The sequence below is a fragment of the Pecten maximus genome, chromosome 15, assembly GCF_902652985.1.
Source record: "Pecten maximus chromosome 15, xPecMax1.1, whole genome shotgun sequence".
In the NCBI taxonomy this organism is placed as follows: domain Eukaryota; kingdom Metazoa; phylum Mollusca; class Bivalvia; order Pectinida; family Pectinidae; genus Pecten; species Pecten maximus.
This window is the reverse complement of record NC_047029.1, coordinates 14,022,539-14,042,824: the sequence shown is the minus strand read 5'-3', so window position 1 is coordinate 14,042,824 and position 20,286 is coordinate 14,022,539. Positions and strand designations below refer to the sequence as shown.

Below are 20,286 nucleotides of genomic sequence, written 5' to 3'. Positions count from 1 at the left end.
TATGAAAATATAATTAGACTTTTCCATATAGCGGTAACAGGTTGTTTGTGTTTCATGATTTCATTTTATACATGTGTCTTTAACACGTGCATGTAATTCCGCAGTAAGTCGGGACTATTAGTACAAATATTAGTATAATTAATACAATTAGAAGATTGATTGAAAAATAAAAATTGATGTGTTATGTTTCATACCAAATCATTGTCCAATAATAATGTTCTGTACCAATATACTACAGATCTCACTTACTGTAGCTTTTACAGCAATATTAATTGTGATTAGTATCTAATATTTATGCTGCCCAGTGATGGAAGTGCATCATTTGTTTACAAAATTATATCATAATTGTCTGAAAAAAGCAAATATCTTGTTTACCCTAAGATATTGACTGTAGTACATGTATTGTTAATATTAGTTGAGATTTTCTCCGTAGCGAAACGCATCTATTGCGGAATATTGAGTGCTCTTACATTGACTATCGTCTGCAGGCACGTTTGAGATGTTCCTGGCGCGTTGCAATTCATCATATGGTAGTAAATCCCCTTACATCTGTTAACACACAGCGTAGTAACTAAAGAAGAACGAAGTGTTGTTTGAAAAGGGAATGTATTTTTCAAAGTAATATTTCCGTGACCAGAAACTGTTCATTTAGTATATATAAAAATACGTTCTTCGTCTCCATCTATTAGAAGTCTGTAATCATCACAAACAAGCATATAATGTAGAAATTTAGAGCATTCATTTCATTTTGAAATTAAAGAAAAAAACATAATGCCATTTCTTTCTCAATTTTGATAGTGTTACTTCTTTGTAGACGACACATACTCATATTTAACATATTATTTTATCCGCCACAAGATCACTGAGAGAACAATTCATGCAAATGTCTATCAAGCTGTATTTCGGCAACACACCAGCACATCCTCCATTTTTAATTATGCTGATGTTGTCTTACTAGTAACTAATTAATCCTAAAAACAGTTTACATATATATCACAAACGTTTCTACTATCCTTTTGTTTCAGTCTTGCATAAGTTTTAGTAATTGGTCTCCAAATATTTTGTATTAAGTTCCAACATTGGTGTACCACTGCCAGATGGTTCATGCGAGTCATAGCCAGTCCTGTTGTCCACTTGTAGCACCTTTTGTCCTTTATCGTCGTAATCACGAGACTCGTTAGAATTTTTTGTTGTTTCGTTTGTATCATTACCGTCACACACTGACAGACGTCTTATATTTTCCGAAGAACTTTCTACGTCCCGCGCCTCTTCGTCTACACTTGATTCTCTTTCACTTTCATGTTTCGCCTGTCTGTTCTTACATTCGGGTTCAACTTGAACATTTATTGATTTTTCATCAAGTTGCCTTGTTCCGTCAGGGGGATTTGCTATTCTATTGTTAATCCTGACTTCATCATCACTTGGTCTCAATTTTGATCCCGTTTTTGTGACGTCATTGCTACCCGTGTTGAGTTCTGAGACAACATCCGGTGAGACAAAATAATCTGCAGAATGTACTGAGGTTTTATGGGAAGAATCGGCCAGATCATCATCGTCAAATGTTTCATCATCAGACATCCACATCTGCTTATCTTCACATTTTTCTGCAGAAAGATAAAATAATTCTCATAAGTTTGTTTGACGAACGTCGAAATATGGATTTATGTTTAAAATGCAGCGGCATAGAAGAATGTGCTGCTTTTTGTATGATTTATAACTATTTTTTTTAGTAGAACCAGATTTCAGAAGGATTATTCTTAATACTGTAAACGTACTTCTTTTAGTACATTGATATATTTAAACTATTGCAGATTAAGATTACCGCGAAGATATTGTATCGACAGAATATATTCTGTTAAGCCTAGATTCATGTTTGATATGCATGCGCCTCGTTCAAATGGTCAAAAAAATAATACCTAGTGACAATTCAGATATACATGGTGAAACATTTGCAGATTCGGCTCCAACGCCTGGCTGCCTTGGAAACATGAGTATCAAATTCTGACGTCTTGATTCATGAATTGACTCTGAAATCTGTTCCAACGTTCGGAGGGACTCGGCATACTTCACTTTATAACCCTTGATTGCTTGCTGAAGGTCAAGGACGTTCTGTTTTTGTTGCTAGTGTAAATAAAAACAACATGGTAATTTTAATTTTGTTTGATTATCTTGTACTGATGACTTAGAAATGTGGAAGCATTGACCGAATTCTGGTGAATAAAACTATTTTTCTGTTGTTTTTCGTTGTTTTTTGTTTTGTTTTTTGTTTTGTTTTTTGTAAATTGAATACAGATATTGATAACATTTGAACAACCAAGAATTTATGTTTAGACTTATATCACTACTTACAATATACGTAATTTACAAACCTGTAGTCGTAAATCTAATTGTTGTTTCATCTCGAAGTATCCTCTGAAAAAGAAACATAACATTATCAGACGATCTTTGGCGAGTGCATGAACAATGATATTACAGGGTAATTCTTGTTAAAGAAACTTGATATTGTAAGGCGATTTCTGACGATCGCATGCACAACGAGGAAGTGTTTTTTTTATCTCAAAATATACTGATTCGCTGTGTATCGCATTCATAAACTTAAAACAAATACATAAATGTAGTATAAAATTAATAGTCTCTGAAGTTGCCTGTATTATTAATCCTTATTCATTGTTTTATAGAACGTCCCTACAACTCAATCACTTGTCTCCGTCTTTTAGATATAACCTCGCATACCTTGCGTTGGAAATAGCTCGTTTAAACTTCCGCTCCAATTCCTGTATCCTGTTTTCCAGGTCCCTCCAACGGGACGTGGTTTTCTGATGTTTTTCCTCGCTCATCCTTTTCTCCCGCTCAGCTTCCATCACCTAAGTAACATTTATTGGTCCTGTATTTAGTTCAGGAATGTCAATAGTGACATTAAATCGTCTAAACAGTTCGATGTAACTTACAAATATAAATGGAATCCAATTAACACATCAATGAAATGAATATGAAGCTGTACCGAAGTCGTGGGAGGGACTACAACAAAACAATCTATAATCTATGATTTTGAATCTTTTAACAGATTATTGGCACTCGACTTACTCCTTAATTTTTGACTGATGCACAACTTTGTTTCAACTATGTGTTGAACTGTGACATTACAGTCAAACTTGTAATAGCGGACACCCTTATATAGCGGACACCTGTCCATAACGGACACTTCCAGGAATCCCCAATGAAAATCACTATATAAATATCATGTATATAGCGGACACCTTCCTAATGCGGACAGCGGACACTTATTTTTGTCTGTAAATTTGTTTAAAATTCCGTATAACGGACACGTGAAACCATAGCTGTGTTGATATTTGTGTGTAAAACGTTTCTAAATAACAAGCAGAGCCTTAATTACTCAATTCCCCTGGCAGCAATGCTAACCTAGGAAGCCACTTCATCAGTCACTAATTGTCCTGTTACCTGTAAGTTGCTGTAACAATGGGCAGTAATTACAGAGTGACCGATCGCCATCGGCAGAGGTGTTTGTTTACTCAACCTCACCGGTGACAGCTAAGCTTAGCCATTCAACCATAGCCTAGACAACAAGAATGGTCAGGTGGTAATTAAATCATTATCAAGACCAACAAAAGAGGGACAAAGCAATAGTTATGTTTGTCATAATTGTTTTACTTACAAAATCAACCGTACGCAAATCTGACAGCACATGGTTGTCAGCCGCCATTTTCTCACACTCGGAACTCCTCGGAATATGACTACGTAACATATGAAGAACAGCTGAAGAGTTCCGAGTGTCTTTGTATACACTATACTAATTGACTGAACCAGAAAACGGTATTTATTAAATTAAATCCCTACATGGATTTCAGAAAATAGGTCTCAAATAAATGCTGAGGGATTATAATTATCAGAGGAAAATGCACTTTCATTTATAAAGAGTTAATTTTGTAATAGAAAAGATATTTCAAGCATATTTATTTTCCAAAATATTGAGGATTAATGAAAATTGTTTTACTATGATAAGAATTATCTTTACTTTTTTTACAATGTTGAGTATTTGTCTGAATAGATATTCAGTATAGTATGATATTGGGAAGATTTTTTTAGAAACTATAGGCTTAATATTAATTATTAAAAATATCAGCTCTAATTTTTGTGTCAGATGGATGATTGAAAATTAATTAATTAAGCATTTATCTTTAATTATTTGTCTTTTATTCATTTGTTTAAGTGTTTAAAAATAATAAATCAGGAGACATATAGTGTACTATGAACAGACTTTGGTTTGTTTCTTCCTTTATAAGGGACATAACTCGTTGAACCTCTATATAAAGGACACCTCTCTATAAAGGACACTTTGGCCTTGTCCCTTAGGTGTCCTTTATAGACAGGTTCGACTGTATTTTGTGTTTCACTTTCCGAATTAGTGGTTTACCTAATGTCACAGGGCGCGTATAGAGTTACAGAACCACCAGCAATAAATCAACAGAAACTCTGCGTTTAATGTCAAGGACTCGCTAGTTTAAGGGTATTTCAAATACTGAAGTTATGCAAAACACAGGTTTCTTCTCTGTAATATTCTCAGTATTTTAATTCATTTTTCCGAAGCAAGCTGTATATAATCTAAATTCAACACAACGAAAACTTTCCTAGCAGAGTTTTAACAAAACCCTGTCATGGGTTAAACTTGAAAGCCAGTCGCATATAAACTGTTATACAGAAAATCCATTTATACAGGAAAGTCCAAATCGCAATAAATGAGACTAATTTTGACTTAAACCAAGTGATTACGAAGGAAATGATTAGTACACCGCGGCTTTAAGACATAGAAATGGCTCATCTAGGAGATATTCACCATTGATCAGGACGCCATTTCCATCCCATAAATTGTTTTTGTTTTCTAGTTTATCTCTTCTGTAGTTAAGTGTGTAAGGTCTTTCTAGAACTCTCAAGCAGTCTATTTTCATATGTACATCTATATACTTCTAGCTTGTGCTCTTTGTGCCGGATATAATTTATAAACGAGGTCCAAAGTCTAGATTGTAGAAAACGATAATATAGAAGGACATATTCTCAACAGAAAAATATTACATCCCACAGAACACAGAAATATTAATAATAAAATAAGATAAAATACCATATAGATGTTAAATTTCACAGGGCTAATATTTCGCGGTTGTTCCGTTCGGTCCTAATTCGCGGGTATTAGATTTCGTGCAAAACCGCCTTGTTAACATTCTGCAGTAATCTAGGCCTATATACTGTATACATTTGTTAATATATATAACATAGTAACACAACTGACGAACTGACTTTCTGACTCGTGCCTTACCGGGCCTCGAACTCACGATCTACGGGAACCAATCGCCTAGCCAGAATACCCGCAGCTTATACCGCTACGCCACATCGGCGTTCTTAAAAAGAACGTTTCAATGGCAAAGTGATAGTCGGCCCGGTACCCTGACATGATCATTGTGGAAGTCGTCTATTAGATGATATGAATACCTGGATCGCAATGTATTTACATACATGGATGCGAATTGTACACATATTTTTTGCGTTTTAAATGACCTCAAATGTTGCTAAATTAATCACCCACAAATACTACCAACTAAGATTATTTATATTTCCAGGTTTCCTTCCGGTAACAACTTAGATAGAAAATGGCGGTCCGGTGAAAAATGGAACCTTTTTCGGGGTTTGAAACCTGTTTGATTCTATCAGACGCCTTATTTTCTAAAATCAATAATAATCTTGATATACAATGATAAGTTCTCTTTCTTGTCAATAAAAGTATAATTAGGAATCATTTTCAATTGATACAAACGAACCTTTAATTGGTAATCAACCGATAATCACAGAGATAAAACAACGCTTATAAAGATATGTAAAAGGGAGATAACTCCAACAGAAATGTAAATTTCATCACAATACTTATGCTCATAAAAAATAACGCTCTTCCTTAAAATTACGTGAAATTCATATATTCTTCTCAACGAGAACCTACTTCTTTGTGATTCTTGATTCTAATATGTCTGAACAGGAAAGTTAATTTCCATGCATACTCAGCAATATATGTATCCAGGATTCTAACAGATTCAGCTTCTACTCCCTTCTCTTCTCATTTGCATCATTTTGATAAGTGGTTGTTTTACCTTAACGGGAACACGACGAAAACGAAACAATGTAAAATATAAATATATAAAATGTAAAAAGCATGTACCAAACAATAAGTGTCCCTCTCTTCTTATCTTCCCTTGGCATCGACAGTGAATTAAAAGCATAATTGCTGTCAGCAGAGTATCCAAACAGAAGTGCAATCCTACTCAAAGAGCGTTATTTTTTTTATCAGCATAAGTATTTATAATCAATACTCAGGTAAAATATTGATAGCAGTACCTTTCAGACAAATGGATAAACAACTTGTTTTATTTTTATAATGAAGCTAGTTCCAGAAATGGCTCTGGATTTTTTTGAAAGGAAATAATGTTTGCCATTGGATTTGCTAATATTGGGCAATGCATAGGTGAAATACACAGATAGTATGTCCTTGGATTGTAAAAGTGCAAGGTAACCTGGGGTCCACTGCGGATACAGTATACATTTTCAATTGAATCTTACATAACAATGCGTTTCAGTTTCGTTAAATACCAAATGCAGTACCTCACCAGCAAAACCTGTTTGGAAGCCAGTAAGGCGTCTGCGGTCAAGCATGACGGTGTTACAATAGGATTCAATGAGAGTGTTGTCTCAATAGCCCTGGGCATATACGGCCAGGGGTGATTACCGTAGTCGCTTCGTAAGAAGCCCTGGGTTTACAGGTAAAATAAACTTGAACGGAGATTTTATGTCAGAAGTGTGGTCATGGACACAGACACGGCACTCAACCGCACAGCCACAAAAGCTAGCTATTGGACTATGAACCATCACACATAGACCGCTATCGGGTGACAGATGAATGTATCAGGTACAGAGTTACAGTAATATTTTAGCAATTCAATATAGATCAAGATTCAATATATCTACTATCATATAAACAGTGTATTTGATAACCTCTGTCAAGAACCATATAAACGTTTGACCGATATAAGCTTAGCATAATTGTCACGTTCAAAGCATTTTGTTCTGGGAAACAATACAAAACAAAACCGAGAAGCAAGCGAAATGGAAAATCGGCTTAAAATCGATATAACGAGTGCAAAATCCACACAAAGTATAGATAAGGTTAGACGTCTTCTGCTTCACCTACGATGCTCGCCATACAAACATGTCAAATCTGAGTCGCATCCTCAACACGAGAATTAGTGACAACGGAACTTCTAGGAATTGGGACAAAGGTGGATATTGTTTGTTTCACTCACGTTACTTCAAAGTGTATTTAATACATACAAATAAAACGTACCCTTATGGTGGCATGGTTAAGCATTTCCTGCCATGCTGACGTCAACTGAACTTCACCGCCCTGTAATAGGCGTTCCTCGGCCAACGCCACTGTTTCCTTAGCGGCCCTGTAAATCCCGATGGCGGACTGGTACTGACGCGCTGACTTCAGAGACTCGCTCTGTACCTATAACACAGTGGCATAAAGGATAATCTATTGGGAATCTATAGTTATCTAATATATATTTTAAGTAATAACTCCTTATGATGTAATGATGGATATTAGATTTTATCATGGTTTCCAGGATACACAACCAACACGTGCTTAAAATGAGGACTCTCATCTAATGCCATATATGTATGCATTATATATCAATGTACTTACGCAGGGTGTATCAAAAAGTTTTGGTAGAGGGAGATTGAATTGCTTTGATTTTGAGTTGTATTTACTTTTCCTCATGACGAAAGAGACGACTGGTTCGCCCTTTGAAAGTATAATGTGACCGGGTGGGGTGTCCTGCTGGATGTCTTCGGCAGTATGGTTCAGTTAGGTAGCACTATAAAGTTGGCATCAATTCCGCGCTATCACAAAGAGAGAAACACCAGGATACCGTACGTGACACACATGTACACACACCACATGCAGGCTTACCGCACACGACGGAGTCCTTAAACGACCGATCTAGTATGAAGCTCATCAGCACATCTACAAAACGCTTACCTTTTTCGCTTCCTCGCGCAATTCGTAATATTCCCTTGCCTTCTGAATGCTCTTCTTCTTGTCTTTTGAAATCAGTGCCATTTTGTGAGAAGCTTCTGTAAACGTCATCCTGTATTTAGCCCTAGCTTCCTGAAATGTTACGTTGTTGTTTAATCTATTGCAAAAATGGTTAAGTTTATAATGCTTAACCCAAAAACAGTAAATATTATGTTTATTGAATCTGACAGGACAATTGAAGTAAACACAATGGTCGTAACCAACCGTTTTTTGTTTTTTGTTTTGTTTGTTTTTGTTTTGTTTGTTTGTTTGTTTGTTTTGTTTTTTTTGTCAAAATATCATGAAATCAGTATCGCTGGACAAAAGCACATGGCGTATAAACCACTGTTTGATATGTGAAATGTGACTTCACCTTGCTAGTTAAAGCGTTGTGACCATCAGATACTTGTGATATTAAAAAGATGAGTTTTGATGGAGTAAGGGTCTCTGGTATTGAGAATAAGCGAGTCTGTTTTAACGTAAAAATGACCTACGACTTTGTTAAATGGCACATTATCGATAAACTCCACAACATCAAACTTTCTTATCAATGCAGTAGCAGTGTTTTAAAGCCTTCTCGACTTAATGTGACTTCTTAGATACAACAAAGTAAAAGTATCTGCTTCGTAGTTTAATACATGTGACTCAAGAGAAATTCTTACCCAATGAAATCGACCAAAGAAACTCCTTAAGTGAAACACAACACATCGCCATAGCAACTGAAAAATATCTTTAACCTCATGTTTACATGATCTATATTTTAAAGTAGATACATTGGTACATATATTTTTGTTTATTTTGACAAAGATGCTTCATGTCAAATGGCTTGCTGTTGACTCATCCGGTACCAAATGTCGGTTAAAACCTTAATCTTTGTGAAATTAAAGGCCGTAACGTAATCCGTAATTCGACCTTGCCCTAGTGATTGGTTATCTTAATTGCTAATTAGCATAAATAACGAGCCTCTGATTTCTTGCGTCGAAGGTCAATAGCCGATGAGGCTCGTGCATTTATAAAACCTAGTCTCTTCACCTTGTCTTTTAAGACGTAATTCGTAAAAATGTGCAGGCGAGAGCCGCAATCAAACTATCAAACTCAAAACGATTGACATATTGTATTAAATTGACTATTTTTATTACCACGATTTTATTGTTTAACAAACATATTTTATGGAACAACATTACCGGCTATCCGATATTTATGTGAGTTTTAGTCCATTCATTTTGAAATTGGCACAGCAAATAACGATATCGAAATGTTCATGATTTACCCGTAACGCCATGAAATAGTACTTCTTACTCCGTCGACGACACATTCCATGTAAATCTAGGTCATTTCAGGTCACGTCACATTCTCTAGGTATTACATGCAGTAAATCTGCAAACCTCTATGTGCCACTACAGGTACAGGTCAATAAACCTTAGAGGACGATTACATGGAATTCCTGAGGACATATGGTTTATACACTTGTTTATAATGAGGTCAGATGGGTGATTGACAATTGTTATCGAGTCGATTAATATACCCGTGATAAAGCAAATAACATTGTCACCAAGGAGCGCCTAATTCCAATTTTAATCCGCGTACAAAGATAAAACTACATTGGTTCAGTAAATGGTCTTGAAATCAGTGTGTTCACAAAGTTTACTAGTACACAACACAGGGATTATTGAATAAGAGACGTACATAGCATATCGTTCACATTCCTATAGAAAAAGAGGGATTTCAAAGATGCTGTAGTACCACTTTTAGGTCCCGCCCCTTAGGGCCTTGGGGGCCAGACCAACCGTTTATACAAAATTGGTGCCAATTTATCCAAGGAAGCTCCAGACCAAATATAGACCAAATTATTTTATTTCTGTACAAGAAGAAGGATTTTAAAGATTTGTTATATTTCCCTATTACGAGGAATGATTTATATGTTGTGAGCCTCGTATTGAAGGAGGTACTCAAGGATGTTCTTTTTAAGTCCTACTATGCTCTGACTATATAGGACAGTGTACCCAAAGACTGGTCTCATTTGGTTAGTTTATATCGACGAGGTAGCACTCTAAAGTAAACAAGACAAGCGGCTTTTGCAAAACGTACAAAATCGGTGAAAGAGCAGTGGTCCAACATTTGCATAAAAAAGGTTTAACACCTAGGGATATCCATACTGATATGGTAGCAACACTAGGGAAAGATGTCCCTTCATATGCTACAGTGAAAATGTTGGTGGTGGAATTTAAGCGTGGCCGACAGAACCTTGAGGATGACCCCCGTTCCGGAAGGCCTGTCGATGTTGCAACCCAAGAAACTGTCAATAAAGTCCATGATATTATTATGACTGACAGACGAGTCACAGAAAGATATATAGCCAGTAGAGTTGACATTTCACAGGAAAGAGTATATTCCATTCTGACCGAGAATCTTGCAATAAGAAGGTTTTCTGCCAAATGGGTATCAAGACTTCTGACATTTGATCAAAATAAACAATTAAACTCAAGCGCCGCGGATAGCTCACTAAAGGTGTCTTATTCCATCAGGACAATGCTCCTGTTTACAAGTCTGTCATTCCCATGACTGCCATTCACGATTGTGGCTTTAAATTGATTGAGCATCCGCCTTATTCACCTGATCTCGCTCCATCAGACTTTCGTTTCATTTCGTTTATAACATATTAGGCGCGCTATTTTATTGTGCGGTATTGAGAATATATATACTTTTGACCAAACCGCTTTATGGTTGTGATATGAATAACAACTATGCGTATAAATGTAAATTACTGAAACAAACACAAAGATCTTATCATACTTACTGATGTGTCAAATTTTTGCAAGAATTTTGTTATAATATTTGATTTGTGTTTTATCCTAATGTAATAAATTTGTCACTTTCTGGTGGCCAATTTTCAATTTATATAACTCTTTGTTTTTCTGTTTGTGGTGTGTGCATAAATGTAAATAACAGAAACAAACACAAAACATAACATATTAATATAATAATCATCTAAATATATATCATCTGTCGTGGGTAAATAAGGTGTGCAAAGCCCGAAGACAGTTTAAACTTTGACTCCAGCAATCATCGCTATAAACACTTCCTAATTTGTTTTCAAAATGATGACGTTAATTTATTGGATGGCGTCCTCTTTTGACTTCTAGCTAGTAATAAGTAATAAAATAATACAAGTTGCAAAAAGATCGCAGGCTGTTAAATCAACAGCAACAGCATGTTTCTTTCTTGAATAAAACGTAAACAAGTGCAATCATTTCTGTATCACAGCACCGGAAGATACCCTCTCGTCCTAACCTGTACTTAACACCTCAATTAAAACACGTGGCGTATAAACACTTCACCTTGATATCAATGACCTCACAATAGCCACTGAGCATGCGTAATCACAGTGAACATCCGTAAACATGTTTTGTATAGTACTACTTACATCAAGTTCATTCTCCAGTCGGTTCACCTCAACACTTGTCTGGTTCAGGTTTTCAAGTTCATCCTTTGAAAAGAGATAAAGATAGATGTCATATACTCAATCCAGTAACCATTTTATTTATCAAAAGTGTATGTACTTTTTACACAGAATATTACTAAGATTTAACTACTTGACGTTCACTATACACATGTATTGTTATAAAGTCGTGAATTCGTGTTTTGTACAAACAAAAATATTAAACGTACTGACAAAAGTATGTTCAATCGTTAATGATTTAAACATTTAGAATGGGTTTTTCATCAATACCATGCTTTAAAATATTCGCATGGCAAAGCCATGTAAATATAATGTCATAATTTCAGCAAAGGAGACCGCAATATCTCGGCGTCAAGTGAAGGTCACATTATTGTCAGTAAAAATAACTAACAAGCTTTAAGTCAAATTAGCATCTGTGTCAAACAGCAAAAACTGTAGGAAATGTAAATATAAGCAACATACTTCAATATTCAAATACCTGAAAAGTTGCCACGTTATAAAAATCATCATGAAAAGCTTGTGGCTTAAATAATATTATACAATGTAATATCAATTAGCTGTTATGATTGACAGATGGCCATATAGTCACATAACATATTCTGTTAGCGCGCAATGTGATATTTGGCTGCAAAGCCGTGTCATTTATAACGACTATAATTGCCATTTCATACATGATTACTGGAAATAATTTATACAGTATATAGAACCTTTAGGCAGTATATAAACATTGTGAAATGAATAACTTTTTATCGTGGATTTTTTTCAAAGCATAAAACAAATCTATTGTATCAGGAAATGTAAATAAAACCAAGGAAAAGGCGAGCATTAACTCGGACAAAACTAACGTAGGGGAAACATTGTCTATTGATGCTGTTACGTCAAATTCCCGATTCTAACTAGATCGAAGAACCGGTCGAGTCTCTTTATTCATTGTTACCACGACCCATGCGAAGATATTTTACTCCTCATGTCGACATAAACATATTAAATGTATTGGCATATAAAACTATTTATAGCTCGTTTGACTTTGATAACTTGCCATGTATTTTGAATTCTGAATTGGTCTTTCAAAAAGTTACTGGGACAAATCATCTGACCTTCTCAAGTCACTTAGGAGACACATTTTTTGAGATTGTGGTTCACATTGTTATATCACAACAATCAATATGAAAACAGTAGATAGTGTTGTCTGGCAGTCAGACAGTCTTATCTTCTATACAGACATAGTTATCTAAGACGATATCCACACCATCCAAAAATGTAGAGATCAATGGAAACTAGTATCTCACGCAGCTGTTACGGATCACTGTAAATAATGAACGGATTTTGTCATCAGACCTCAACCGTTACTAGGATGTACAAAACTGAACGAAGGAAACTAGGCAGTGTGTAAATAAAATGCATTACATCAAAGATTGACACGGGCAAATAATCACATTTCTCGTACCAGGAAGGTCTGCTTAAAATGTTTATAATAATATATACAACACATCTATCGGTGGACAACGACGAATAAACTACCGTCTGAAGAGTGTACTTGAGTCGTCAGCGGATACAAAGATTACCAGTCACCAAAACACTTACTCGATCGGAGTAACTGTGACCTATTTATTATTCCTACACTGACGTTAATATTCAGAGGTGGTTGTGTTCAATGAAATACTGGACCAGCTTTAATCTTGTGAATCATTACAAACCTAACTTTAACAAAGAAAAGAAAACAAATCTTTATCAGCAAGCAATTTGCAATTCTCTTTGAAATATTGCAGTACAAGGACAATATCGATTCATTAAATGCTGGTATAATGTCCATATAAGGCACTGATTAACATAACGTTGCAAATTTTAAAATATTCTAACCCTGAAGCATTGCTTTGAACTAGATACTAGATCATACTTCATTTAGGCCTCCTAATATTTCCTTTTCGGTGACTGAAGACCATACGATACACCAAGTCATACATCATAACGATGTACTTAGCATACAGTTGTTTACACAAGAAATCCCATAACAGGTTTGACGAGTCGTGATACAGAAATCGTGACAACAATATCTATGGTAATTTAAAGTAAAAACAAAAGTTTATTTTACATCCTGGATATTCTGTTAAAAATAAGATTGCTTAAAACTTCGTTGATATCAACGATATCCATAAACTGCTGATCATTTCATCTTCCGACATATCTAATTTCTACATTTCCCTAACTTTAATAGAGTATATTAAAATCGGTGAAAATAATTCTCCCTTTCAGAATAATGTTTTTCACTGAATTCATTTTAACACTTTTACTATAGTTATTAATAGCATAATCCATTGTGTACAGATATTTTGACAGATTGATGCTAACGTGTCGAGAAATTAATTGGTTCAGAAGTAAAAACGCCTGATAAATCATTAACTTTCCTAATATCAACCCTCGCAATTAATGTATTTGTCAACATGCTATATCAGCCATTCTGTAAAAATCAACATCTTTTCTACCTTGACATTACAACATAATTGATGAATATTTACCAATTAATCATATCAAAAATAACACACATGCACAAATATAAAAACAGGATTTAAGTTCTGTGTTTTTGCCCTGAAGGTTTATCGCTGAATGTTGAGCTGTAGACATCTCACATGACCACTTATCAGACCACTTTATGTATAAATATTTTGAGAAATGGAACAGGATGTGTCACTTTCTTCAACACTACACCCTGTATCAGCGAGACCAAGCCTGAAGGCTATTACATTTACGTACCAGTTACGGCCTCTCCTTATAACAACATGGTCGCTTACAATTGATTACTTACTTTGATCTACATAATTATGCAGAATAATAATATATCCCATGAAGAGGAGTGTAAATAAATCCACAAATTTAAGTAAAAACTGATTGTAAAATGCCGTAATCGATAAAACGTGGACAAACTACAAATTATAGACCTTATACAGTGATTATATTACATCTACTAACTTATAGACCTTATACAGTGATTATATTACATCTACCAAGTTATAGACCTTATACAGTGATTATATTACATCTACCAAGTTATAGACCTTATACAGTGATTATATTACATCTACCAAGTTATAGACCTTATACAGTGATTATATTACATCTACCAAGTTATAGGCCTTATACAGTGATTATATTACATCTACCAAATTATAGACCTTATACAGTGATTATATTACATCTACCAAGTTATAGACCTTATACAGTGATTATATTACATCTACCAAGTTATAGACCTTATACAGTGATTATATTACATCTACCAAGTTATAGACCTTATACAGTGATTATATTACATCTACCAAGTTATAGACCTTATACAGTGATTATATTACATCTACCAAGTTATAGACCTTATACAGTGATTATATTATATCTACCAACTTATAGACCTTATACAGTGATTATATTACATCTACCAAGTTATAGACCTTATACAGTGATTATATTACATCTACCAAGTTATAGACCTTATACAGTGATTATATTACATCTACCAAATTATAGACCTTATACAGTGATTATATTACATCTACCAAGTTATAGACCTTATACAGTGATTATATTACATCTACCAAGTTATAGACCCTATACAGTGATTATATTATATTTACCAAATGATAGACCTTATACAGTGATTATATTATATCTACCAAATTATAGACGCTATACAGTGATTATATTATATTTACCAAATTATAGACCTTATACAGTGATTATATTATATCTACCAAGTTATAGACCTTATACAGTGATTATATTACATCTACCAAGTTATAGACCCTATACAGTGATTATATTATATCTACCAAATTATAGACCTTATACAGTGATTATATTATATCTACCAAGTTATAGACCTTATACAGTGATTATATTACATCTACCAAATTATAGACCTTATACAGTGATTATATTATATCTACCAAGTGAACATAATCTGGACCCTTGGTTGGGAATTGGTGTCAAAATTGGACACATGTTGCTAGAACTGAATCTTCCTGATGATTTAGAGGGATAATATCATTGCTCACGTAATAGAGAAATATATCACAACCCGTTCTGTCTATGCATGACGGCTACAGAAAAAGAGGAAATGAAACAGATGAGTGTCGTTGCGGATTGTATGGTGCCCTGTTCGGGCCATTTCGCAACCTCGCAACCACAAAATTTCGTTGCCTCGACATTAGGTCGACCACATTTATATGTACTCTTATATGTTATTATTTTATAAAACGAGCCAGGCACCTGTCGGTCGACAGAGGAACGTCGACATCGCGTTCTCGCTACTTCGTGTCGCGTTGTTGCTCCCTTGCTCTGTCGAGGTCGAGATTGCGAGGTTGAGAGTTGACCCTTACCGGCTACCATAGGTTTATTGCGGACACTAATCATATCGATAACATTGTGATATCCGCTTGGTCCAGATCGATAACACTTTGTAATAAGCTTACCAGACACTCCATTCTGTTCGGTATACAGTTGATACTCATTGTCTGTAATCTACTTAAGTACAAAATGAGGTATCATGCCACCTATTGGAATGTTAACTCGATGATATTGCTGCCGTAGAGCACGTGCGGAATCCAGAATACGTTCTCTGATATGTGAGCAATCAACCTGCTTCGTTGTCTTTGATCTTGATTGGTTTGTCTCAAAGATAAATATTTATAAATGTAAAAACATGCATGAACTTATACACAGCGAGGAATCGCTGACGGTTGCTGTGGCCATCTACATGTCATTGGATACGTTTTTAATGAGATGGTGGACTATTGAATTTGTTAGAATGTGCAAAAGTCGCTGATTTTAGAAAGTTCTTGGACATAAAACAGTCCTTTTAGGAGAATTAAAATGTAAGCATTACCACATAATAATAGCAGTGTCCTTAAGGGCCGGGGATGGGGTAAAAAAGGGAGACAACTCAGGAAAATGGAGGAATATGCAAAACATTGGCTGCCTTCACTGCAGATAAGGATTTTCTATAAATTCATGTTTTTCAATAAAGCTGATGTTACTAATCTTGTTAGGGAGGTAGATATTCCTCTGTACTGTATCCCTGTATTTAAACATCACGGAAGAAATCATAACAGATTGTAACATAATTTGATCACGGTGTGACGAAAACAAAATACATGTACATCAAATTGTCCGTGACATGTTTATAGGTAAATAACAAACTTCCATTTATGACTAAAACATAATTACACACATTATGTACTAGGCTATATGGTTGATTCCGTGTATATAATATTCTAACACCACCATGACGTTCATGGGAAAATGAATAGCCTGGTATTATCATTCGATGAATTACTATTGTTTTGCCACGGTGATAATATAAACCCTTGGATAACAACATTACTAACTTTCACTACAATTTTATCTTTAAATGTCACACCGCCACTTAGACCACAAACAGGGGTCCATATTGTACAGTGTATGTCTATACTATAAAGATATGCTACATCGCAAACACATTAATCAAGATGTCAACTGAAATGACAGGACAGAATACCTTATAGCTGCTGTTAATTTACCTATCTTGTTTAACAATGAGAATAGTAAGTAATAAGAGCACGTGTCGTGTTAACGACAAAGGAAATGTTGGCTGATCTGGTGGAGCCTTTGCCTATAATACACCGTACATGTATGCATCCTTCGTTTTCCTCCCTGTGTCACATGTTTTATCATTATAGAAACCAAAACAACTCGATATATATATATATATGTCTTCCATTTATGAAAATTATGGAACTGATCGTCAATAGCCAAAGGCAATTACGACTGGATGTAGTAAATTTATGTTGCACATTTAAAAGGCACGATATTTAAAATCGAGCTCAAACCTAAACACAAGGGAATTGAATGTCGCTACTTTTTCTTCTATAGTGAATATTTCGCCAGAGGGGGAGGGCGAGGTACATTTATAACTACACTGGCTTGTCAGATCATGTCATGTTTACATTCTTCGAATTTCAAATGTATTCATACCTTAACCCGGGGGTCGGGCTGTTCTTCCTCCTCCCCGTCCGGGAGAAGGTGCAGATCTGTTTCTCCCCGTCCAGTATCATCCATAGCTTGAATCACAGGATAAACACCGCTACATATAAGAGTTACGATCCAGTGTCGCGTTGGCCGGTGGTGAACTTTGCCTGTTTACAGAAGGGCATCTACTACGTACAGACTTTGACAGATTAGTCAGCTTTAACCGCGATAAGAGATTAATTTCATGACTCAGATACGCTTATGTAAACTTGTTCCGACATATTGTGCTTGATAAAAAATAAAGTATTATTAAATGAAAACAATGTAATAAGTAATAAAACAACGCTAACGTTTTCTGAAATAAGCTGAGGAGATGTTAGAAAGTACGGTTATAAAATACATACCAAGCACACAGTGCCTGTCATCAGGATCTCGCAATGCAGTTATTAAAGCAGGCTGTCGTCCCACTAGCTAAACAGATACCGCCGACGTACCTGTGTGAATTGACAACACAAATTGACAACACCAGCTGTGGGGCCTAAATACCATCGGCTTTAATCTGAGACGAGATCGATTTCTACCTCCGCGTTCACAATGTACGCATGGCCCAGAGAAAACATTGTTGTTAATATACATTGTATACTTTCGGTGTTTTATCTATATAATCAAATTACTGAGAGTACTGTAAGCTAAACTTAGGCGCGTTTACAAAAATTGTAATGCTTATTTGATATCATTTCAATTAATTGAACACCCACTGCAATCATTTTTCATTTCTGTGTAGACAAAATACCAGCTAGGATGCATTTCTTTATCATATAATTAAAAGTCAGTCTGCCTGCCTAAAAAGGATTTACAAGATTTCAACTTTCTGTAACGAATGAAACTTTAACAATAATCGATAAGAGAAGTACTTCTAATCTTTCCAATGTTTATTACATATTTTATAAAATGCAGTAGCATCATTACATCTCCATGACAAGACTGTTACAATTTCATATCAAGGCATGTCACGTCCAAGTTGAGAAATAGAGTAGAGAACTTTTAGATAGTAATGTTATAAAATCACGGCGAGCAACATGCAGTTCGACTCTTGTTTTATCGATGCCATTGATGCACAAAGTTGTTATCGATTTTCAGAGACATAATATTAAAGGTTGAAGCATTGAACTGCTTTCATTTGGCAGTTATGGCCTGATCATGCTAATTGGACAAAGGCAAATTTAATGATATCCTAGCGCTTCATGTTGCCTTTGTCAATGTGAATGGACATTATGAAAATACAAAATATAAACTTTCCGTCTAGTTTTTTTTCAAAAGAAAAATCATGACGATGTATGTAATATTTTTACCGCAACTGCGGTGTGTCTTACTTGGCACATTATTAAAGTGCCGGTTGTCAGTTTATGAGATGGTAATGCTCAACTACTGTTGGTTATGTAGAGACAATGTCATAGAAGCGTGTCTTAAATTTATATCCGTGAATTGTAGTCCATCCAGGTGTGTGTACCGAATTCAGTCCTCTGTCTCCAAATGACAACGAATATTGTCAATTCAGTTGTTTCTTCTTCTTTTGTCATTTTGTCATTATTTTTTTTACTCCTTGCTTACAATTCAGCATTTTCGTAACTTCTGATTAGTAGATTTCTCATATATTGAAAGAAGATTACAGAAACTTCAGGCAATTGAAATACAAGTAGTATATTGTGAGGGTTTTGGCGCCTCCGGAAGTCGTAAAACCGAAAATTGAGCGGTGCAGTGACGTCACTTCATCGACATAGTAAAGATGACATCATCAAAACAATGGTTATAGAAGAAGTGTACGGGATGTAGGCGTCTAGTAAACACCAATCAGACTAATTTATCAAGCTCTTCAGTCGGATTGTCTGACCAATTAGAGCGTGTCTTTCTGATTGACACGTCCAACAATAAATAAACGAATACACGTATGGGTAAAAATATCCATGTTCATTTCATACACAAACCCGATTATAACTAACATTGGAATCGTCGAAATAAGTAAATACACCGACGTAGTACGAATGACACCCCAAATGGATTAAAGCCGCATGCTCACAAATAACCTCCTGAAATTCTAGTTACACACATGTATTGATGGGAATCCAGTATGCTGTGACCATTGGACTAGACGAATCTATTGGCTGCCATAGCGGCCATCTTTGATTTAGGACCGACCCGAAAAATAACAACACTTGGTCAGGACTATCTCATGGTGATTCCTGCCAAGTTCCAGCTCAATCCCACCAGTGGAACAAGAGGCCCAGAGGGCCTGTATCGCTCACCTGGATTTCATGACATATGAAACAAGAATGATGATTAAGTATATTTGTCACTGGTATTGCTATGTCAATATATCATAGGCATTTTATATGGGTACGTGAGGATTTTATGTCAAAAAATGCATTAATCCATGAAATAAAATTAACTTTTGGCAAAACCCCATAGGGATGCTACCACACAAATGTGAGTGATATCCATTGCTTAGTTTCAGAAAAGATGTTGTTTAAACCAATTGACCCCTTTGACCCCGCCCTCTGCACCCTGGGGGGAGTGGGGGTCAGTTCCTTCCTTTATAAAATTTTGAATCCCTACCCAAAAGGATGCTACCAGGCAAATATGAGCAATATCCCTTGCTTAGTTTCAGACAAGAAGTTGTTCATATCAATTCAGCTAA

The 20,286-nt window shown here is 35.4% G+C and overlaps 1 protein-coding gene across 1 annotated transcript; it reads right to left on the bottom strand.

Annotated features, from left to right (window-relative positions):
* Positions 1–589: 589 nt before the first annotated feature.
* On the bottom strand, positions 590–18,102 carry LOC117343223 (SH3 domain-binding protein 5-like). Its single transcript, XM_033905561.1, has 9 exons — positions 17,996–18,102; positions 17,598–17,758; positions 11,559–11,621; positions 8,099–8,227; positions 7,400–7,564; positions 2,734–2,864; positions 2,370–2,412; positions 1,917–2,121; positions 590–1,604 (listed from the first exon to the last, which is right to left on the bottom strand). Exons 2-9 carry the CDS (start codon positions 17,679–17,681, stop codon positions 1,039–1,041), a joined length of 1,386 nt encoding a protein of 461 aa, XP_033761452.1. The 5' UTR covers positions 17,682–17,758; positions 17,996–18,102; the 3' UTR covers positions 590–1,038.
* Positions 18,103–20,286: the final 2,184 nt, after the last annotated feature.